Here is a 24,927-nt window from a genome sequence, read left to right as displayed (position 1 = left end):
GAGACCCCTGCAGCCAAAAAGAGGATTATTTCTGGAGGGCAGGGAGAAGGGGAAAACTGCCAATGCTAACTTCCTGTCTTTTATTCCATCACACATGAGAGGAAGTGAAAAGTGCTATAAGAAAGATGGAGATAAAGTAGTAGTAGACAGTAAGGAAAAATAGCTTTTGACTTATAGAATCATGGTGTTTGAGATGGTTCTTGATGATCTAAACAGGTGGCAATAGTAGAGGAATTACCAGGCAGATGAAGCAGTGTTCAAGAGCAAGGATGCAGTAAAACATGGGTTATGTCCAGAGGAAAACAGGGAGGTCAGTGTGGCTGGAACCTGCATTTATCAAGGCATTTTTTTCTAAATATGAACATAACAATAACTAACCCTTGCTTTATAGAGGTTTCAGATATATTTTTGGAATGTGAGACTTTAACACATCGACCAATTCTTAGAAAATAAGATAAAGGGCAGAACTAATGAGCACCTTAACATGCAGTCAGATAATAATGCATGTTTTTAACAGGTGATGTTTCCATGGAGAAAATGGAATATTTAAAGGGAGTAAATTCCCTTCTATGACTCTACCCTTAATAACAAAGGAGATGCTGCTGACCTCAGCATTATCAGTCAGAACATGCACTCCAACTAGTTTTCTCAGGGATGGGAATGAATTCATATGGAGCCATCCCCACTCTCTTGCCACTCTGAAGAATGATCCACCTTGGCAAGATAGCTGGTTAAGGTTCAGTGGGTACAGTCTCTATGGCTATGAAACGGAGAAAAGCCAAGTAGGATGGTGATGTGTAGTTCCACTCCAGGGCCTTGATCTCAGTAAAACAAGACACAGATTAACATAAATCTACACACACTCATTTCCAGACTGGATCATACTCTTCAATATTAAGGCAATATAGAGATGCCATATGCATTTTTTATTTTTCAGCCCCATTACCCTGCCCCCTCCCAACACCTTTCTCTGACTCCCTGTAAAGGAGAGCAGTCCCTCTCGCCCTCCTCCCTCCCTCCCTCCCTTTCTTTCCTTTGGTCTATCTCTTCCATTTTAACTGGGTCTAAAACTTACCCCTGGACTACCCCCTCACACAGTTTCTACACGCATAGAGCAGGCTTTCCATACATGTGGGTTACTGACTTACTGGCTGTAACCCTCAGATCATTAGGGTCTGCGGATTTTTAATTTGGTCGCATGAAATCTTTTCTTTTCTAATATGTTAAATTTTACCAATAGAAACAGCAGGAAGGCACTTATTATGAGACGACAGTGCAAAGAATGATGCTGGGAACATCAGTATTTTATAGCATGGTGCAATGTCACAGAAAATTCTAAATTTTAAGGCATTTAGGGAAATTTCTTATTATGTAGTTTTGTTGTATTATATAAACACTCTGGCAAACTTTCGACTTTGATCCCACATGACATAAAACAAACATTGAAAAGCATTGTTGTTTCTAAATAAAATATGACTTATTTTTACTTTCCATTGTTTTAGAGACAGGTGTAGCCATGTTTGACTGCCCAGTGTGTGGACAGGTCATTTGAAAGAGAGTGGTCAACAGAAACACCTTCGCTATTCATTCCCTTTCACTACTTTGTCATTATCTCAAGCCCAGAGAGGCTCACTACCATTTTTCTAGATATAAAAATCAATGACTTTGACCAAACTATTGGCACCTATGAAATTTCCATTCCCTTCACTTGCCCACTGAAGCTGGGTCTTTCTTCCAGCAACATCGTTTTTACAGCTGTCTTACTCTTGAGCTGCTCATCTATGCATGCAAGCACAAGGGCTCAAAGTCCAAGTCATATCACCTCTGTTGGATCTGTTGAGGATATTTAGTGGTAGAAGTGGAATTAACTTTATTAACTCCTTTCCTCTGGACGTACGGAGGGAAAAAAAAAAACCTTTATATTGGGTGTGATACACAAAATCATTAAAATGTCAGTATCTTCCCTTAATCCTATCAAACCCAAATCCAAACAAACCGAATCATTTACTGAAAAAAAAAAGTTATGAAAACAGTCTGTAACATAGAGATTTGTGTCTGGCGCCCCTTCTGGAACTACTCACCTTCCTTTCCAGTGCCCCCTCCTAGGCTCTTGTTGCAGTGCCCTTTGGTTTCCTTTCATTTGGGCCCAACTGGGCCCTCTGTGCAACCAGATGATTTTTTCTTTCCCCTTCCCCATTCCCCACTTATGGAAGTTATTCCTAAACGTGCCATTGTCCAGAAGCCCCCACCCTGACCTTTCCTTACTCACTCTCAGATCCCTAGTCTAAGGGACACACAGGCAGGAGCCCTCTTGGTTTCTCATCCCTTCGCGTCAGAGATCAGTGTCTGCTCTCTTCTCGTCCTGTCCCAAAGGAAGAGGTGGCCTTTCTAAATCTACCCAAGCCAGCAAATTAATTCTTCTTGTTTTTTGTATATTTGTAAACATTTAATTGTTTTACTTTCCTAACAAAGAAGTATATAAAGAAGTAAAAACCCTCTATCCTACTGCCCCTACCCTACTCCATTTTTCTGGAAAAAAAAGTTTTTTTCCAGAACATTTCTATGCTTACATAAATCCATATATATATATGTGTGTGTGTGTGTGTGTGTGTGTGTGTGTGTGTGTGTGTGTGTATCACATACACGCACAGAATAATGAATAATGTGGGGAGAGATTTTGTTTCACAAAAAAACCACAATTGGCCATCATATTTGTTTTCATTGAACAGTGCAGTGGACATGCCTCCAATACAGTATGCAGGATCTACTTCATTCTTTTACATATTTCTTGTGTTTTCAAGATTTCTGCAGCTATCTCCTTCCCTATGGCCCAAGTTCCTCCCATATTCAAAAGTACTCTCTCTCTCTCAGTCTTGTACCCTACTTCACTCCTTCCCTTCACAGTCAAAGGTCCCTGAAGAAGAGCCCCCCTTCACTGAGCACTTCCTCACTTTCACTCACTCCTCAGTCTTTGCACTTAGGCTTCTGCCATCTTCGGCCCCCCCACTCCCCTGATCTGCTCAAAGATCAGACATGGCCAGACCCAGTGAACACTTTTCACCTCCCATCTTAGCGCCCCACCCCCTGCAGTCCTTAGCACTGCTGAACACACTCCCCTTGCAACTCTCTTCCCCCTGTCTCGACTACTCCTAAGTATTTCACTGTCTCCATGGTTCCCAATTAGGGGCGATTCTGCCCTCCAGTGGACATGTGACAACACGTGGAGACATTTTTGGTTGTCACGATTTTCTGGGGGTGTGGGGTGTGCTACTGGCATCTAGTGGGTAGAGGCCAGGGATTCTGCCAAACATCCTACAATTCACAGGACAGCCTCTGGAAATCTAGCCCCAACTGTCAGGAGTGCTGAAGCTGTGAAATCCTACTCTATAGGGATATAAATAAGCCCAAGGTTTCTGTCAAGTGCAGGCCCTTTAATAACTAGCTAGAGATCTGGCTCCAAATCCTGATAATGATTATGCATATCTGCCCCCAAAGGAGAAAACTCAGAGTCACATCCAGCTGCTGCAGAAATATCCTAGAGTTAGAGTTAGGGTCAGGGCCATGAAAGCTTCAGTACCTAGGTTCACAGTCCCCAGTTAATGTTCAGGGCTCCTCCAGTTGTGTCTCAGTCTGGTCCAGGTATGACTCCTCAACATGTTTCCACCTGTGGGCTAAACCATACATTTAGCCCCCATCAACACAGCTTAGTCATCAGAGGGGGAGATGCAGACCATCCTCCCCCTCCCCCTTTCACCCTCTCCCTCTGAAAATTGATTTCACATCGGGGTATGTTCTATTCTACATTTCTGAATTCACAAGGAGTTTTGTAGCCAGATTCCTCTCCCACTGTTATCCTGGTGATGGGAGAGAGAAAATCTCAGGATGGCAAAATACTGTGGTCAGTGGTCTAGACCAGCAAACCCTCCAGGCACTGTCAAGTTGCTGACTAGCCTCCTTGGCAGTGACACAAGTTCCCTGTTCAGATCTGTCCCCAGTTCTGCCCACTGGGGACTGGGGAGGATTCTCCTGTCATGGGGCTGAAAAACTATAGTAGTCCTCGTCTGCAGCTGGTGCTGGCGTCCTCTGTATGCAGCCCTGAAGGATTCCTTTAGGGGTGGCCCTGTTGTAAGCCCGGGGTTGACCCCAGGCCTGTTTTGATTGTTTCTCATGATATAACTCGCCCAGAACATGAATGAGCTTCCTGTCCAGTTCATTGCTGGAGACTTGTGATGCAGGAATCCCCACTACCCATCACTCCCTGATGCACCTCCCCTGCCAGTTCTGACATTTTCTTTGATGGTTTGTGGTTTGCAACTGCTCTTCTGGTGTAAATTTCTGGCTTGGCAATAATCTGGTTGCCCAGAACAAGAACCCTGTGAAGTTAGCTTAAAGAAAAAAGGATCTGTGTAAAGTGGATTTTCACTCAGCACAACTGCAGGAAGTGAAAAGTGGTCGGGCTGCCACTCTGCACGTCTGGGGTCATGGGATCAACTCCTCTCTGCTTCTCTGTCTCTCTGCTCCCTGGGACCTCAGACTGTGATTCCCTAAAGGGCACTGGGCCTTTGTAGAGCACACGGTTCTGTTCCCCCACAGCCAAGGCCAGGCCTCAGCTGTGGCCTCGGTGTCCATGACCCCGACCTTGCCCCCGACTCCCAGTGCCCCACTGCTTCATTGCCCAACACCACCCTGGCTATGAAATCTGCCCCACTGCTTCATTGCCCGACACCATCCTGGCTATGAACTCTGCCCCTCTGTTCAGATTCTCTAGTGTGAGGATCTGTTTGGCTCAGGATGGGTCAAATGTCCACTCGTGCTGCAGTCATCTACAGTCTAGTTTCAGGGGTGGTAGGGGAAGCAGAGACAAGGGTGTTATATACTGTCTTCCCAGGTCCACCAGATGCTAGAGTTGGGGAGAGGCACACACAGAAGAGGCAGTAGTTCTGGGGTGTCGAGTACTAGTGCTCTGGAACACAAAGACGGTCATCAGAACACGTCTGTCTCTCTAGGTCTCTCTCTCCGTAAGCCCCCAATCTACAACTTCCCCGGCCACCACCCCATACCCTACCTTCCACCCCATTTCCCCTCCTCTCTCGCAGCTCCCTTGCCCCATTCACCCACCCTTTCCTTCCACTCTTCCCAAGCCCGCCCCCACCCCTCCCCCTCTCTCTGAAAATTGATTTCCCATCAGGGTACGTTTCTATTCTGTTTCACATTTCTGAATTCAAGGGTTTTATAGCCAGATTCCCCTCCCACAGTGGAAGCAAGTTTTCTCCCCTGGCCTTTGAAGTACTGGAGGTCTCCCCTGCTGGTGGCGATCAGAGTCCCTCCCGTCTCTTTGTGGTTCTTGAGGGCCCATTCCCTGGCCCCCCACATCAGACCACAAGCTAGAATCAGAGGGCCCCCAGCAGGGAGACGTCTGAGATGGAGCTCCTGCTGTGAACGGTGCTGCTGGTGGGGAGGATGTGGGTGCGTCTGGGAAGGGGAATAAGGGGCATGAGTGTGAGGATGGGAATGAGGCAGGGAGCTGGACAGGAGACTGTCCTGTGAGACAGTCCTGTGAGACTGTGCGCCTGGACTTCGCTATCCCAGGTAAATAAAGCGTGGCTGTGTCCATGGACCTGAGCTCTCCCTCCCTCTGCCCACCAGAGGTGTAAATTTTCTGGTTCCCAACTCCGAGAAGCTGCATAAGGTCTCCACGCAGCTCCTCTGCTCCCTCGGCAGCTTCTGACCCTTCCACGTCCTTCTGTCTTCCTCCTCCTCCTGTGGCTCCAGAAGTGGCTGCAGTAGGAGCAGTGGCCCCTGCCTCTTCTTCCTCCTCACATGCTCCTTCTGTCCCGGTCCCACTGTCAGTGGCCAGGCCTGGTCCATTTGCAACCGGCTCTTGGAGAGAAGTGAGCAGATCTGAGACCTGTTCTGGGGGTGGGGTGGCAAACAGGACTGGGGTGGGGGGCGGGCACGGGACTGAGGGCAGGTCGGGGGACGGGCCAGGGACCAAGTCAGAGTAACATGGGACTGTTCCAACTTCCAGAAACAGTGGGGGGTGGGAGGGGTGCATGAGGAAGATTCCTGAAACCCCCAGGACATAAGAGAACCCCCTACACTGTTGAAAGTCTTTGAAGGTGGGAAGAAACAGGAGTGGTCAGAAAAGATTCAGAGCCAAGAATGTGAAGTCCTTGTAATCAAGTACAAAAAGTCTCAAACACCCTCCCACCACCACCACCACCACCATAATGGTTTTACCACTCAGGGGGCCCTCCCCTCCTAGAGATGGAATGTTCTAGAACAGGAAACAGCCCCAATCTCTCAGTAGCCTCTGGCGCCCCCCTTGCTAGGAAGGTTCTGTAGGTCCTGTTCTAGACACAGCCAGATTCTGATACTTGGTCAGGAAACTTACTTTAAAGGGCCATATAGTAATTATTTGAGACTTTGTAAGCAAAAGACCTCGTCCCAACTACTTGTAGCACAAAAGCAATCATAAGCAATACTTGAAGAAGTAGCTATGTTCCAGCAAATTTTTATTTATAGAAACAGACAACTGGTAGGATTTGGCCTGTAGTTTGCTAACTCCTGATCTAGACTCATATTTCCTGTGTGTCCCATAGATATCCCACATTCAAATGTTCATAAGTCAACCTTTTCCCCAAGAAATGATTTTACTCCTATATCCCTGTGTTGTTCAGTATAGAAATCTCAAAATCACCAAGACTACCTCCCTTTAATAACAATCAAATCAGTCACCAAGTCTTATTGCTAATACCTAAGGAACTTTTTTTGACATCCATTCCCATTTAGGGAATGCCCCTGTTGCTTTATAAATTATCTCCCTGACTTTAATCTCTTTCTAATTCCTAATATCCTCCTAACCTTTCCTATGATCACATTACTCTCAAGCTTAAAAAAAATTTGATGGCTTCATGTGACAAATTACTTGGCTTGATGTTAGGTCTCATCTCAGGCTAGCTGTCTCTATTTTCTTCTCACCCCTTATTTATGTACCCAAGGGACTAGCCATGCAGAGACACTTGTGGGTTTTAATTTATTTTTCCATCTGAAAAATCAGACATTCATTATTTGTTATATGAACATTATATTCTGTTCTATGAACTAGTTTGAAAAAGACAACATTTATTCTTTAAGGGTTTATATCAGATAGTGACAGAGGAAAAAAATGATAAATCAGGCATTAAAGTATTACATAAGAAGGTGGTTAAGTACCAGAGGTATAAATCCCACTGTTTTAGCTCTCTTTAAACATGTTATCATGTGTCTTCTTTCCATTTCAATTTTTGTATTTTAATTATCAGACCTTAGTGGGAAGGGTTCATGTTTTCCCTTGTTCTCGAGGGACTTCTGCAGAAAGAGCATTCAAAACCCTACACCTTCAGGAAAGCAAAGATCACCTAGTTTTAATTTTTTACTTCTGTATTATCAATGCTATCCAATTTTTTGAAAATAAATTTTTAGATCAAAAAAAAAAACATAATGTAGAAATTGGAATGGTGAGGAAAGGGGAGATACTGGAGTCAGGGAGACCCATTAGGGGGATGCCACAGTAATTCAAAACGTAAACTAAGGGCAGTGGAATTTGGGATGGAGTGGTACATGAACAGAGCTTTTTGCTAGGTAGAATTCATGGGAATGCCAGAGAGGGGCAGGGATGAGAGAATGAGTAGGGTAATTCCCAGGTTTCTACTATAGGGAACTACGTTGATAGTGATGCTGTATACTTATATGGAGAATGAAGGAGAAACTGTGGTGGGTTCAACCTTTAGACGTACGGAGACTGTGGCACATGCCAGTTGAGATACCCTATAGGCAGTTAGATGTGTGAGTCTAGACCTTAGGAGAGACATCAGGGCTGGAGATGTAGTATTGAGAAGTGGAAGCTGGATTTGAAGCAGTGGTTAAAATAACCCAGGGAGAGGATATAGAACAAGAAAAACAGAGTGCCTAGGACAGATCCCTAGCTTTCCTCCCTTGACCTCTTCCTTTCTGCCACTGTCCACTCTCATCGACAGTTTTATAGCTTACCTGTTTACTTCTTTGCCGTCCCTTCTTCTAGCCTCAGAACATCTTTTGCCCTACCTTTTTTATTCCTTCTATAACACTTTAAATGTGAACTTCAGCTTGTGATCACTTGCCTCTGTATGCTACCATCCTTCCACTTCTGCTTATAAACACTTTTAGGAAATAAAAGATAAATAATTTCTTTTGGCCAAAGGATTGGAGGAGGGAGAAAATGAAGACAGGGAAACCTGTTAAGATCCTACTTTAGTAGTACAGGCAAGACACTATTAGGGCTTGAACTGTGGCAGGACCTAGGTGAAATATCAGATAAGGAGAGAATTTTGAAATAGAATTAGTGAAACTTGTTAGCCAATTGTATAAGGGAGATAAGTATGGAGAGGTGGAGTGGAGATGACTTTGAGGCATCTGACTTGAGCAACTAGGTAGTGATGCCTCTAATCATGATAGATAATACAGGAGGAATAACAGACTGTAGGGAAGAGGTACTAAGTTCAGTTTGGGACTGATAAGTGCTTTCATGACAGTAATATGGAATCATAGTTAGATGGATGTACTAGGCTGGATCTTAAGAGAGAGGATAGAGCTAGAGAAAAATATTATACATTTGGATGTCTTCAGCACTTAGTTTGTGGTTGGAATCTAGTGCTTGAACAAAATTTCTGGAGATGAAGTTTGGAGGGAGAGAAGAAAAACACAAATAAGCAAGCAAACAAAACAGAGGCAGGAAACCTGAGGCCTAGGGGAAGATGGCTAACATTCTGGAGATAGCTCAGGGAAGAAAAGCCAGCAGTAGACTTATAAGGAGTGGTCAGAGAAGTAGACAATCCTAAGTGAGAGATATCTTAGAAGTAACAAGAGATTTAGAAAGTTGAAGGAGAGTTACAAGTTTCAAACTATGCATGGAGGTAAGATAGGCTGAGGGTACACAAGAGGTCATTAGATTTGGCTAGTAAGATGTCCTTGAGTCTAATTATAGAAATTCAAAAGAATTATGGGGAAGAAACCAAATGTTAGTGGGTCATAGAGTGAAGTTATAGCAGCATGCAGAAATTTTGAATGTTTACCAGTCTTTTAAGACCTCTGACAGTGACAGTTATGGTGGGTAGGCAGGGATCAGAGAATAGATCATGGAGGCATAGGATATGACAGCTTAGTTGCTAAGACAACTAACTTATATAATTGTCAACACAAAGATAGAGAGAATATTCTGGCTACTGTATGAGGAGCAAGATAACCACATATAAAGGAAGCTCGGTGCTTTTGAAGTATTTGCAATATAACTTGGACGATAAAGCAAAACTTTTGTGAATATTATAAGAATAATTATAAAACTACTTTTTGACAGATACAAAAATATTAGTGTAATCTAAATAGGAAGCAGTGAAGAAGTAAGAAATACAGTTGACCTTTGAACAACATGGGTTTGAACTGCATGGGTCCACATAGGTGCCAGTTTTTCTCAATAGTAAATACTACAGTATTACACAATCCACAGTTGGTTGAATCATGGATGCAGAACCACAGATGGAGGAACCATTTATATGGAGGGCCAACTATAAGTTATATGTGGATTTATGATTGCACAGAGCATTGGCACCCCTAACCTCCTCACTGTTCAACTGTAGTTATAGTCAGTGAAAAATTGTCTTCAACCAAACAATAAATCAGGGGTCACTCGTAACATGTTGTGGGTTATGATAGTGGCGGGGAATCTTTTGAATTTCCCTTGATTATTCCCTTACCTTTACCCACATGTCGGTCAGCCACTGGCAACAGATTTTTAACTAGTTACCCACACCCCTAGGTGGCAGATTGCAATTGCTTTCCTTGAGAATGGTGACGAACTTGCCACAGGAAAGATCCAAAATTCTCAGTTATCTATGAGTGGGTTATTTTACACACACACACACACACACACACACACACACACACACGCACACACACATGCACACACACACAGGCAATATTTTTCTTGAGTAGGTATCTGACTTAACTACTCCACCCCCAGATAAATTATAGGTTTTTTTGAATTCAGGGTGAATGATATTTTGATAACAAATTTTATCTTGAGCCAGTAGTTTTTAGAATATATATAATTTTTATTGTAACCTGGTCCATTGGCTACTCTTTCTTTAAACAACAAAACAAAACATCTAGATTTACTTTACAGTTTGGTTTGGGAGTCAGTGGATAATGTATTAATTATACAGTGGTGATGATGTAAGAGGGGGTTACTTTCTATGGAGCACTTACCACATGTCAGGTACTGTGCTAAGAGCTTTAAATTAACTCATTGTTGAGAGACAATTCCCTATGGATCTCTTGCATTTCTGCATGGCTTATGCACAGAGGCACTGTCCCTTGTCCCAGATTATCTTTTCAGGGATGTATGTATAGAGAACAGTCGTAAAAGGTAGAAATTGCGCCTCCCATCAGAGCAAATGACAGTTTTGCTTGCAGCCTTGGAAAATATAGATAGTATCTCCCTCTGAAGCAAAAGGCAGGCATGCCTGTGTCCCATTATTAAAGAGTTGTGCCTCCTAAGCTTGGGATTCCTGTCCTGTAATGCAGCCTACTGCTTGTGCTGGTGTCATCTGGCCCTCTTTGTATTGCCTTGTGGGAACTGGGTTTGGGGAAGCAAAACAAATGCTGATATTCTGGCTATTTCTATTGCTGTGAATAATTAACTGTCCATTGTTTCTGACCCAAGAGTCTCTTGTCTTCTACCAACACCCATGAAAATTAGAAGTATGGTAAAAATCTCAGACCCTACATGTTTTTTAACACTTGTGTAACAAAACAACTCTATTAGGATAACTTTTATTATTCACATTTTACATATACAAAAATGAAGCTCAGTGACCTGTCTAAAGATCCATGGTTAGGGCATGATAGAGTAGGGATTTGAAACGAAGCCTTTCTGACCGTAGTGGCCACATTCCCAAGCAGTGAGAATTCTCAAGTCCAGTTCAGTTCAAGTCCCTGGGTTGACCTTTTCTTGGACTGCATCAAGAACCATTAGGAAATTATGTTTGAATAGTCCTGGGTTGGAGATTATCAATGTCATTCCAAAGGCTGAGTGTTCATTTCAGCAGGGGAGAAGTTAATAAAGTATTCCCTGTTCACACCTCCAATGAATCCTTGTTTGTTTATTAACTGTGTTTCTGCCTAATGGAACGAATGTACATAAATTCAAACCTATTATATTGACATTATTATAGACTAGAGATATCACCCATGAAAGATAACATTGTTTATTAAAAAACAAACAAAAAACACAAAAATCCCTGAACTCTTCACAACTATAAATAAGGTTATTTGCTTATAGACTGAAAAGTAGAAAAGTGACATTTTCAAAAGATCTTGTATTCCCTCAACTTATTATAGCACAGATATTTTTTGTTATTGTGTTAAGTTTACATCTGCTTTTTTTAATATACCCAATCAGCATGGCACATAGAAGTTTCTCAAAAATGTCATTTGAATTCATCTAAAAGGTTGTGGCTCTTCATAAAATGATAATATTAAGAAATTGGTCAGAGCTTTGGCCCTCTTGGTCTTTTCTTGAAAAAAGACTTTATTTTTCAGAGAAGTTTTAGGTTCATGATAAAATTGAGAGGAAGATACAGAGATTTCCCATATACCTCCTGCCCACATACATGCATACACCATTATCAACATCTCTCATCAGAGTGGAACATTTGTTACAATTGATTAACCTACATTGGCACATCATTATCACCCGAAGTCCATAGTTTTCATTGTGGTTCACTCTTGGCATTGTACATTCTATGGGATTGGACAAATGTATAGTGACATGTATCTACAGTTATAGTATCATAACGAGTATTTTCACTACCCTAAAAATCCTCAGTACCCTACCTGTTCATACCTCCCCCCAAATCTTGGCAACCACTGATCTTTTATTGTCTCCATAGATTTGCCTTTTCTACAAGGTCACATAGTTGGAATCCTGCAGTATGTAGCCTTTATAGAGTGCCTTTTTTTTTTTTTTTTTTCCTTTCTTAGTAACATGTATTTAAGGTTCCTCCATATCTTTCCTGGCCTGATAGCTCATTTCTTTTTAGCACTAAATAATATGCCATTGTCTTAGATGTACCACAGTTTATCCATTCACCTAACTGAAAGACATCTTGGTTGCTTCTAAGTTTTGGTAATTATGAACAAAACTGCTATAAATGTCTATGTGCAGGTTTTTGTGTGGACATAATTTCTTTACTCCTTTGGATGGATACCAAAGAACATGAATACTAAATCACATGGTAAGAGTATGTTTCGTTTTGTAAGAAACTGTCAAACTATCTTGCAAAGTGGCTGTACCATTTTGCATTCCTACCATTAATGAATGAGTGTTCCTGTTGATCTGCATCCTCACCAGCATTTGGTGATGTCACTTGTTCTGGATTTTGGCCATTCTGGTAGGTGTGCAATAGTATCTCATTGCTTTAATTTGCATTTCCCTGATGACATATGATGTACATCTTTCCAAATGCTTATTTGCCATCTGTGTACCTCCTTTGGTGAGGTGTCTGTTAAGGTCTTTGGCTCATTTTTATGTCGGGTTATTTTCTTATTGTTAAGTTTTAAGAATTCTTTGTGTATTTGGGATAACTTTATTAGATGTGTCTTTGGCAAATATTTTCTCCCAGTCTGTGGCTTGTTTTCTAATTCTTTTGATACTGTTTTTGGTAGAGCAGAAGCTTTTCATTTTAATGAAGTTCAGCTTATCAATTATTTCTTTCATGGATCATGCCTTTGGTGTTGTAATTTAAAAAAATTATTGCCATATCCAATGTCATCTAGGTTTTCTTCTATGTTGTCTTCTAGGAGTTTTATAGTTTTGCATTTTATGTTTAGGTCTGTGACCCATGCTGAGTTACTTTTAGTGATGGGCATAAGGATCTGTGTCTAGATTCATTTTTTTTTGCATGTGGATGTGCAGTTCTTCCAGTACCATTTGTTGCAAAGACTGTCTTTGCTCCATTGTATTGCCTTTGTTTCTTCGCCAAAGATCAGTTGAGGGCTTCCCTGGTGGTTCAGTGGTTAAGAATCCTCCTGCCAATGCAGGGGACACGGGTTCGAGCCCTGGTCCGGGAAGATCCCACATGCTGCGGAGCAACTAAGCCCGTGTGCCACAATTACTGAGCCTGAGCTCTAGAGCCCACGAGTCACAACTACTGAAGCCCATGAGCTTAGAGCCCATGCTCCACAACAAGAGAAGCCACTGTAACGAGAAGCCCGTGCACTGCAAGGAAGTGTAGCCCCCACTTGCTGCAACTAGAGAAAGTGTAGCCCCCATGCAGCAAAGAAGACCCAACGCAGCCAAAAATAAAATAAATATTTTTTTTAAAAAATGAAGGCAAAGGAAAGATTTCTCAGATTAAAAAAAAATAGGGAGGGTGGGAGGGAGGGAGACGCAAGAGGGAAGAGATATGGGAACATATGTATATATATAACTGATTCATTTTGTTGTAAAGCAGAAACTAACACACTATTGTAAAGCAACTCCAATAAGGATGTTTAAAAAAAAAGATCAGTTGACTATATTTATGTGGATTTATTTCCAGGCTCAACATTCTATTCCATTGATCTATTTGTCTATTATTTTCCCATTATCACAATGCCTTAATTACTATAGCTTGATAGTAGACCTTGACGTCAGGTAGTGTCAGTCCTCCAGCTTTGTTCTTCTCAGTATTGTAGTTATCATCATCTAGATCTTGTAAATATTTTGTTAGATATATATCTATGTGTTTCATTTAGGGTTTTCTAAAATATAAATGGTATTGTGATTTTAATTTCAAATTTAAAACTTGTTCATTTCTGACATATAGGAAAGCAATTGACTTTTGTGTATTAACCTTATATCCTGCAACCTTGCTATAAATGCTTATTAGTTCCAGGCATTTTTTGTCAGTTCTTTCAGATTTTCTACATAGAAAATCATGTAATCTATGAATTTTCATGTCTACTGCATTAACTAGGACTTCCAGTATAACGTTGAAAAAGAGTAGTGAGAGAGGACATACTGCCTTATTCCTGGTCATTGTCGGAAAGCTTCTAGTTTCTCACCCTAAATATGTTAGCTGTAGGGTTTTTTGTAGATATTCTTTATCAAGTTGAGGAATTTCCCCTCTAGTCCTAGTTTACTGAGAGTTTTTATTATGAATGCGTTTTGGATTTTGTCAAATGCTTTTTCTGTGTCTACTGATCTGATCATGTGATTTTTTCTACTTTAGCTTGTTGATATGATGGATTACATTAATTGCTTTTTGAATGTCAAACCAGGATAAATCTCACTTGGTTGTGGTGTATAATTCTTTTTATACATTATTGGATTTGATTTGCTAACATTTTGTTGAGTATTTTGCATCTATGTTCATGAGAAATATTGGTCTGCAGTTTTCTTTTAATGTCTTTGGTTTGGGTATTAGGGTAATGATGGCCTCATAGAATGAGTTAGAAAGTATTCCTTCTGCTTCTATCTTCTGAAAGAGATTATAGAGAATTTATATAATTTCTTTCTTAAATATTTGATAGAATTTACCAGTGAATCTATCTGGGCCTGGTGCTTTCTGTTTTGGAAGGTTATTAATTATCTATTCAATTACTTTAATAGCTATACGTCTATTCATATTGTCTGATTCTTCTTGTATGAGTTTTGGCAGATTCTGCCTTTCAAAAAATTGGTCCATTTCATCTAGGTTATCAGATTTGTGGGCATAGAGCTGTTCACAATATTCCTATGTTATCCTTTTAGTATTCATGGGATTTGTATGTCCCCTCTTTTATTTCTGATATTAGTAATTTATATCCTCCCCCATTTTTTCTCCTCTTGGTCTTTTAAAGTATTAACATTTCATGTTTGCAGTTATATGTACTTATTTCTGCACTCATCTGAAAGTCTCCTTTTCCACACAAATATGTTTTTCAGTAAAATCTTCTTATTTTATAATGATTCTCAAGAAATGGAATTCACCAAAGGGCCTAATATCCTGTTTGTTTATTCATTTGTTTCCCTTCCCTGAATTGGTATAATATCAGTTCATAGTTCTTTTGGTTTGAGGACAATATCATCCAGTAATGGTAGATTGATTAATTGATAGTTATGCATAGTGGTCAATTCACATTTCAAAAATATCAGAAAACAAACTTGGTTTTAGTTTACTAACCATTAGATAGTTCTGTGATTTTCAAGGAAAGTATTTTGAAATGAAGATAAGACAGTTGAAGGAACCATTTAGAAAAGTTTCAACTATATCCTGACACATTTTTTCTGGGCTTCTGCTTTTAGATATGAAAGAATTCCCTAATTTATTTAGTTTATTTTCAGTAGGCTAACCCTGGTGATACAGCAAATGCACTTAAACTCATATTTTGAAATACAACTTTAGATTTTATAATATTAGCATGTTTTATAAATGGGAATTGGAAAGGGGCATCTGTATTTCTCATGTATGTTTTAAATCCTAGGTCTCACTTTTCCCCTTAGGAAACCCAAGATGATCAACATTGTCCCTTAGAAATATTTCTGCAAAAAAAGTGTATAAATTATGACCTAAAGTAGCTAACATTAAACCTTTGGAATAGAAAGCAAGGTTTATTTACAAATTTGAAAATTCTGTGCTGTGCATTTTAATAACAGTGTTCATTAAGTGTTATCTGTACACATCTGCATTTCTTTCTGTGAGCATCCCCAAGTTGGTGTGGATAACCATGAGTTAGTTCAGCTGATAGCACCAAGTTCTGAGAGTGGCCAGGGGCTAACAGCCAGAACCTTGGTTCTAAGCCACTGACCAGCTATATGATCTTGACTAAGTTATTTATCCTCTCTGTGTCTCTGTTTTACTCCTATACAAAATGTAGATGATACTTACCGTGCACCTTTTCCTGGATTATTGCCAGAATTAAGTAAGACAAGAGATATGGAAATACTTGAAAGATTACAAATGTATACAATTGTAAGGCATTGCTGCAACATCACTGTGAAGGCCCTTTGCTCATGTTGAGCCTGAATGTGCTCCTTGTCCCCCTCAGGATGTGAAGGGAGGACAGAAAAAAGTACAATTCCCATTCTTGCACACTCGTCAGTCTGCCTCCTCAAACTTGCACAGCTCTAATTGTACCTAATGAAAGAAAAGTAACATTTTTAGGTCCCAGTTGCAGGAAACATTTTAAATAGAACTGGCCTGCGGCATTTTTCAAAGTAAAATCTATATAATGCAAGATTATTAACAGGAACTGTGCCAGGGCTGGATTACACAACTAATCAAAATCAATCTGAGTCTCAGACTGTCAGGCATCCTTGATCACACCTTCCCCAAGTCAGCAATGGAAACAACAGGACTCACACCAGGCCTTGTCTTGAGTTCCGGAGAATTTGGTCGTCATCAAGGACTTCATACTAGGGCTTGCTCATGGGGTAACAAGCAATCTGTCAGCAGGCTTTTACATGGTAAAGACCAGAGCAAGAGTGAATTCATGCAGAGCCCTGGTCAAGATTGTTTGTGGATAAGGGTTAGAGAATATTTCCTCCTTCAACCTATCAGCCATTTCCAGGGTGGGTTCCCTGCCCTCATCCTCATCCCAAGTTAATGAAAGTGCTGCTGGCATGACCTACATAGTGTATACTTTGGGCATTTTGGAGAGGGAACACGAAACCTTGCCTAGGGGTCTGGGCTTTATTATAGAAGGTGTTTGTCTAAGAAACTTGCAAAAGGCTTAGTGGAACTCTTACTAACAATTCGACCTCCAAAGTTCTGGCCTTTGCCTAGTAGCTGGTATTCACAGTACCTGGAAGTTCCTTCTTGCCTTAGTTGCTTTCTCTTGATTAACTTCTTTTTGTGCCTAGGTCAGTATATCTTTTTGATCCTTTCAGACCTTCATGGCACACTGGTACTAGGCCTTTTGCCTAACTGACCTCTTCTAGACTCTTCTCTCAAGTGGCACCCCAGGCCAGTGGCATATCTTAACCCATCACTGCCAATGTATTGTTTTTATTATACTGATGATTGTTCACAATTACTACATCACATATAAATTATAATTATTAATTTATCAACAATATATGTAGGAACTAATACAAGCGGTAAAAAAAAAACAAAAAAAAAACAATTCTAATGGCAGTCTATTAAATATTTACTATGGGTCAGATGCTGTGTTACATGTTTTATATTTGCTTAATAGTTACAGCAGCCTGGAGAGGTCAGATATTATAACCATTCCAACTGAAAACAGTAAACTTGTTTTTGCTTAAGTTTGTATAATAAAAGAGCTTCCTCCTCCAAACTCCAGTGGAGCCACCATAAAGGATTTCTTATCCTCATTTTTCAGCTGAGGAATCTGAGACTGAGAGATGTTACATAACTTGCTCAAGGACACAGAGCTAGTTGAACCTAGTGGATCTTAGTTCAAAGCTAGTGCTTTGTTATGAAACCACAATATTATATTGGTCCCTTACTTAGTCTATCCTATTTTATCCTCAGGACTAAATAGATCTGGAATAGTAAGCTCCTTTCAGGGAACTGTACATTCTGTCTAATACTTCTATTGTTGAGACTGCTGGACAACAGCTCTCTCTCCCTGGGTTTGTAACACAAAAATGGGAAGATTTCACCTGTATGGATGGATACCATGGAACAGATATGATCAAAGTCTGTGACATTAACAACTGTTCATAATATTTTACATTCTTAGCAGAGGTGATTTTCTTTCTGCTTCGTTTAAAACTTTTTAAAAACTGTGACCATTTATCTTCCTTCCATCCCCTATACATACCCTAGTCCTCCTTGTCTCCCAGATATAGTCATTATAGTTTTTTCTTTGCTGGTATGCTGATGCACCAAATTTGGCTAATCCTTACCCTGGTGGTACAAGAATACCTGCAGAATTATCTTGAGTCATATTTAAACAGGGAATGTGATATTTGACCAGCCACATACACACATGACTCTGTAGAATGGGGATGGGGTGGTTAGTTCCATAATGAGTTTATGCAAAAGTAAAGCAGGGAGGACATGTCTCTTGAATACATACCTTTTGATGCCCATACATTTAATCAACTAACATTTACTAAGCCCTTGCTATCAACTTAGATCCCAGGAATAGAGTGATGAACAAGAGCAACAAATTCTTTGCTCACACTTAACAAATTCTTTGCTCACTCGCACATGATAGAAAATCAAAGAGAAGAGCAAGTATAAACAACCATGGCTCAAATAGGCTTAGTATATTCAAGAAACAGAGTAAATACGATTGCGACTGCACCCTAATGAGTGAAGGACAGAATGTTACGATAGGCCACATCATGTAGGATGTTAAAGAAAGCAAGAAGACATGGGCATGTTTAGCACTGAAGTATTGAAAATGGAGTCAAGAAGAGCCAAATTGATTGAACCAAATTTTACCTTACTGGCTGAGACTTAAAAACATTTCTGGTGGCTTTAGCTTCATGGCTCTTAAAGAAGCTGTCAAACATCTAATAGAATTAAATGTTCTTACATTTGATCCCTAGTGGCCATATATTAAACCCTAAGAACCTACATTGAGGAAGAGAGAAAAGCAATAGCTCACAATCTACATTGTATAATGGGGTTACATCTGAATATCAGAATGGAAGTGTATCTTCAGATGACACAGGCATCACATAGTCAGGAGTACTTGCCAGTAATTAACTTCACTAGAAATCCAAGTAGCAGTCATTTTGATTAACTTAGTTTGTAAACCCAATGGGCAGCAGCCATCTGCACTCCTGTGTTTTGTATGGTGTCTGGCATATTGTGAAATTTCAATGAATACTAAGAAGTACAAATAGTAACAATCATTTGAGGCCATCTTAAAATTATTGGTTGGCATGTTAATCCCATTTATCAGGATTGTTTTTACTTAGTTGTAAAAATACTCGGTTTTGAATTATCCCTGGCACTTTTGTTTTTTAACAGCAGGTATCCCTTGATGTTTAGAACACATATGATTCTGAAATGTCTCACCAAGAGATTTACAGTTGACCTTCTTTTGAGTCTTACCAGGCTGCTTCTGATCTCTTCCTCATACTTTCCAGATTTCTTTTGTGAGGTTGATATCTTCTGGAGTCTAGGTAGAGTAGGGTAGGGAAATGTCATGGGATATATATAGGGAAATGAAGGCAGAATTCAATTTCATAAATACCCTTCTATTATGGGTTAGCCCAGTAATGTCCAATTTCTAAAGCAGCTTTATGGTAAAATTCAATGTTGAAATTCCTTTATAATTCTAGTTTTGATGAATAAAATTAATCCACTCTGCTAGGATTTGTTCTTTGTAGGAACCCAAATTTGACCCCTGACATATCTCAGTAAACACCTTAAAAAGCTATGTGAGTTAACGGGTATCTTCTATATGTTGATCTGTTTGTATTTTTATTTTATATTGGAGTATAGTTAATTAACAATGATGTGCTAGTTACAGGTGTATAACAAAGTGATTCACTTATACCCATACAAGTTGTTGATCTGTTTTTTGGTATGTATCCTATAAAAGAAAATGTTGGCTTAGAAACCAATGGAAAAATTAACAATCCTTGGAATACCTGTTAAGGGACTGGCCATAAGGGCAAACCAGAAATGGCTATAGCCCTAGTTATAGACTTTCTCATAAGTTTTTGCTATCAGATTGTCAACATAGCAATGTTTACCACTGGGAAAGCAGTCTGACTGTTTTACATTTCAGAAGATGGGTACAGCTGCTCTATGTAGCTATCTCATGGCCAGAGATGTCCACATTAGCATTTTGTTCCATATCTTCATGTCAGTTGAAGTAGAAAAATGTTCTGTGTTGTTTCCATGTTGTTTCTGATTTCTAGGCAAGGTCCTAAGTGGAAAAGTCAATATTCTTGAAATATACAGAGTAAAAACATAGGTGTAAACACCCAATAAAGCCATTTTGCTATTTCTCTATCCCTACAGAAACTCGACATATTGCATGAAGGTGTCAATGTCCTTGACTGTTGCAGAGAATGAATCAGGTCTGTGCTACAATAGCAGGATCCGCTATTTGGAAAAATCTGAAGTCACTAAAAGAAAGGAGATATCCTGCCCAGACATGGATGACTTTAAAAAGTCCGATCAGGAGCCTGATGTTGTGTGGTACAAGGTAACTTAGCATGATGTCAAATGCATTTTTTTACCCTAAGTCAATAGCTGGCTTGGGGAGATAAAAAGGGAGAGATTTTATTTTGAGTTTTTGGTATTAGATATTTCACTGAGAAGAATCAGCAGATCCACAGCTAAATAATTCAGAGCTATGATCCCTATATATTACTGGTTTTCATGTACTTCCATCAGCAGGTGTCAGAAGCAATCCCAGCTTCTCCAATGACTAAAAATAAGGAAAATATCCCTTTACCCCAACTCATGAGAGCAAATGGGAAGAAGAGTGAAGACTGAAATAACACATGAAAGAAATTATTTGAGGGACCTAGAAATATTATTCACTGTTAGGAACAAAGGCCCATCTTTACAAGGAATGGTGCTTACAAGAAATAACAACGATTATCATGGTCTATATTGTGAGAACCACTGCAGTCAGTGCAGAGGAGAGAAATGGGCCCAGTGCAGGATATGTGAACACTGGAAATAACGTGTTTATCTGGAAATAAACCACACTCAAAGGTTGTACAGATGAGAGTTGAATGAAGGAACTGTTTACAGAGGTGTGGTTAGGGTTAAGGGAACCAAAAAGGGAAAAAGCTGTAAATTACCGCTCCTAGGTCTAGAGTGGCAAGGGGAAGGAGCTGTATCTCTGGAACCTGGCAAGAGCGGAGCAGGCCTGTCAAGAGCTGTGGCCTTAGAGGAGCATATTAACTGTGGAAAACAGAGAGGGAGTGGATAGAATGGACACCCTAACCCCTCTTAACTCCCGCCTTCTGGTTTCTTGCTAGTGTCTTCCCTCCCACCATGTGAGTTCAAACAGAATTCAGAAAGCAAAACCAGGGGGTAGAATCAATAGTCTTCAGCTTCTCTGGGCCCAGAGTAGGTCAGACAAAGGCAGAGCATGGATCTAGGGCAGGAAGCAGAAAAATAAACATACAACCTTTCAACTATGATATTCTGGCTGCGAGCCTGGGGCACTGTGGTTCTAAAAGAGGACTGAGCACCCTCTGCCACCTCTGAGCCACACTGGTTGGCCCATGGTGACCATATATGACTATATATGGTGGCCAGAGGTGACCAAGGGGGTTTTCTGCACAGGTACTGTGCACATTATTGCAACCAAACATACATAAAAGGTAGGACAGGTTGTTTCTGTAGTATCTGACAGACCCACAGTTTCCAGGAAAGCCTAAACCCTAGCTCCTACAGTTGTCAGGTGCTTTTACATTTGGAAGTTCCTCTATCTTCATGCCTGGGGGAACTTGACAAGAGACAGCAAGAGCATGTCCTGAACTAGAACCTCAAGTCTCTTTGTGAAGTGTCATCCTCCTTTTTTTTTCTTAATATTCTGACACATAAAAAGGAACATGATGTTCATTATGCATAAATATAGAATATCCATACTTAGTGGGACCCTTCATGCCATCATCAGCCTTGTTAGTAGTTCTTTTTTCTTTAATTTTTTTTTTTTTTTGGCCACGCTGCATGGCATGTGGGATCTTAGTTCCCTGACCAGGGATCAAACCCGCACGCCCTGCAGTGGAGGTACAGAGTCTTAACCACTCGACAACCAGGGAAAGTCCTAGCCTTGTTAGTATTTCTTAATCACTTACTATGTGCCATTTGCTGTGTTAAGCTTGGTCTCTATGTTATCTCACTTAAGTCTCAATGCAACTCTGTGTGGTGGGCGCTATTATCATCATTTAACAGAGGAAAAAACTTGAGTCTTACAGGAATGTAGAGACTTGTCCAAAGCTACTCAGCTAACAAAGCTTCATTTTATATTCAAGGCAGTGTGGTTCCAGAGTCCATTTTCTTAATCACTAACCTCTCCTGCAATAGGCCTGGAGCTAAACCCAGCCTCGATTGCAGGCACTTCTTTAAGATGAGTAAAAAAGGTTTTATTTCAATTTTATACTTCAGGAAGGGAGGTTGACTAGCTCAAGGGTTAGCAGCTAGGAGTAAACTCCAGGTCATCAGCTTTCTCTTACAGTGTTCATTCTATCTCATCTTTTTGTCTTTTCACTAAATTCTTTTTTCCCCTTTCTTCACATCTCTATACATCACCATAGTCATTGTCTACCAAAGCAGTTTATTCCTTGGAAAAAGCTAACCCTCACTCTTTCTTAGAAATGGACCAATGATGGTGAAACAAAGGGCTTTTCCAGCTCTGCCTGGATAATAACATTTAATATTTGTATAACATTTTACAATTGATAAATAATAAGCATAATGATAGGTAATATTTATTAAGTACTTACTATATGCCAGACTCTATTTTAAGTGCTTTAGATGGATTAACTCAACTTCTAGTTTCTCAGTCTCAATCTTATGTCTTATGTAGGTATTATTATTATCCCCATTTTACAAAAGACATGACTGGAGACTCAGACGAGTTAAGTGACTCAACAAACGTCACACAGCTGTTTGTGACTTGCAGTTTGGCTCCTGGGCCCTTCCACTTAGCCATTACACTATACAAATGGATCAGGATAAAAAATTAAAACCAAAAGTTAAAGAGTCTGTGAAGCTCCCAAATGCATTGTTAACCCCACTTTTCACACATGGTTTTAAGTAAATCCTTGAAAAATTGACATATTAGGAAAACGTTTCCTTTTTAGCCAATACTTCGATAATCTGCCTTGCTTGCTTTGTAGTCTGTGCATTTCCTACCAGACTGAACATGAAGTGATTTTGCTCTGGCTACAGCAATGAAAAAAGGAGGACACATTTGTCTGGAGTTAATTCTGGTGCATATCCAAAGTTAGAAATGTACAATGTATTATCTCCAGTGTTTTAACAGTGAAAAGTATGTGTTGCATGATCCTTTTCCCAGTCTTCTTTTCAAATATATGTAATCTTTAAACTTGTTTACTTTCCAACCATCCTGTTATGGCAGGCCATTGAGGACTATTCTTCCATGCCTGCAGGTAATCACAGGTGAATAGGAAGGTAGAGGTGGCTCATATGGCACTGGGGCATGTTCATAAAGATGAATGAGTAAGCCTATCCTGGTTGTCCTTGGAATGTAAGAGATATGCATAAGGGGGCTGTAACTCCTCTATCTGAACTCTGTTAGCAAAAGGAAGTGAGGAGAGGGGCTACACTTTCAGCACTTCCTCCTGACGCTATGTATGGGGCTTAAATATTAGAACAGAATATACAATTATGTCAATGCTTTTGGAAACATTTTTGAAATGAGTGATAAAGATTATTTTCTTTATTGAACTAAGAACACAAGAACAACCTCATTATTCACTGAGAACACTTGACACAAGAGTGTAGAGTCCCTTTATCCCATTTCTAAACAAAAAAATTCCCTAACCTTAATAGGACATTAGGAATGAAAATACAAATATGTTCCTTGGGGTAAAACGCATATCTGTGTCATTAGTTACCTCTGCTGATAAAAGGCTGATGTTAATGAAGTCAAGTCTTCCAGTTTGAATCCTCCTTTTTCTTGCCACAATTATCTTAATTTCAGATGTTTGCCGTTGGTTATAATGGAATGGTTGAGTGCATTATGGATATGCATTATGCATTATGCATTATGCATTATGGATAGGTCAGTGCAAATTCATTCATTCAGTTAGTATATATATACTGGGTGCCTACTATGTGCATGTTGACTATATATATCTAATTCATTTTTAATAGCTGTATCATAGTTCATAGGCTAGATATAACCTTGCTTTATTCAACCATTTTTCAGATGGATATTCAATTTTTTCTAGTTTTTTAAAAATAATCCAAGTATTGCAGTAAACATCCTTGAAAACATACTTATATCCTTATATCCATGGCGTACAAGATAGGAATGATCTCTGTCAGTTCTATTATTCAGTATTGTTTTGGAGGTTCTAGCTGATGCCATAAGAAATTTAAATGAAATACACTATACAAACATTGGAAAAGGAGGACAAAATAATCTTATTTTTCAGATTGTATAATTGTATACCAAGAAAACCCAAGAGATTAAACAACAACAAAAAAATAGAACTAATGAGATAATTTGATAAGTTAGCTTAATAAAAATATACAAACTATTCAATAATTTTTATTTTTGCCAGTAATAATCGGTTAGATATGTAAAGGAAAAATGAAATTATCCCATTTACAACAATGAAAAACTGTAAAACACTTTGGAATACATTTAACAAAGATGGGAGGAGACCTATATAAAAATATAATTTTATTGAAGGACATAAAATATAGTCTAAATTAATGGAGAGACAGAACATATTTCTGCATTGGAAGATCTCATAGAAAAAAAGATCAGTTATTCCCAATATTATATAAATAAGTAATCCAATTTGCTAAAATATGAATTTTTAGAAATTAGACAACATGATAAATATTATAACATTCATATGGATGAGTGAATATATCAGTTTTGCAAATGAAATTTTGGAAGAAAACATTAATAAGAGGGGACTTAGTCTAACTGAGACTGAACTTACTGCAAAACAGTAGTAATTAAAATAGTAAGTTTAAGAAAGCATAAATAGATCAGTTAAATAGAATAGAGAATCCAGAAACAGATAAAGTATGTATATATGAGAATTTAGTATATAATAACATATCATTTTAATGGGTTTGGAGGGGGGATAACGGCTTATTAAAAATGATATGCACATAATTGACAATTCACTTGCAAAAAAATAGATATCTGACTCATACCATGTTTAAGAAAATTGCAGATGGATTGTGAGGAGTTAATTTCATCTCCTAAATAATAGTCTAGGAATGA

The 24,927-nt window shown here is 39.5% G+C and overlaps 1 protein-coding gene across 1 annotated transcript in view; it reads left to right on the top strand.

Annotated features, from left to right (window-relative positions):
- IL1RAPL2 (interleukin 1 receptor accessory protein like 2) overlaps positions 1 to 24,927 on the top strand; it is a 689,119-nt gene that overhangs the window by 176,456 nt on the left and 487,736 nt on the right. Inside the window, exon 3 of the mRNA XM_060002166.1 lies at positions 19,992 to 20,178. Within this exon, the coding sequence (XP_059858149.1) occupies positions 19,992 to 20,178 (187 nt within the window). The remainder of the gene's footprint in view (positions 1 to 19,991; positions 20,179 to 24,927) is intronic.

The sequence above is a fragment of the Delphinus delphis genome, chromosome X, assembly GCF_949987515.2.
Source record: "Delphinus delphis chromosome X, mDelDel1.2, whole genome shotgun sequence".
NCBI classification, from domain to species: domain Eukaryota; kingdom Metazoa; phylum Chordata; class Mammalia; order Artiodactyla; family Delphinidae; genus Delphinus; species Delphinus delphis.
Note: the sequence above shows the minus strand (reverse complement) of the source record. Positions and strands in the feature narration are given on the sequence as shown.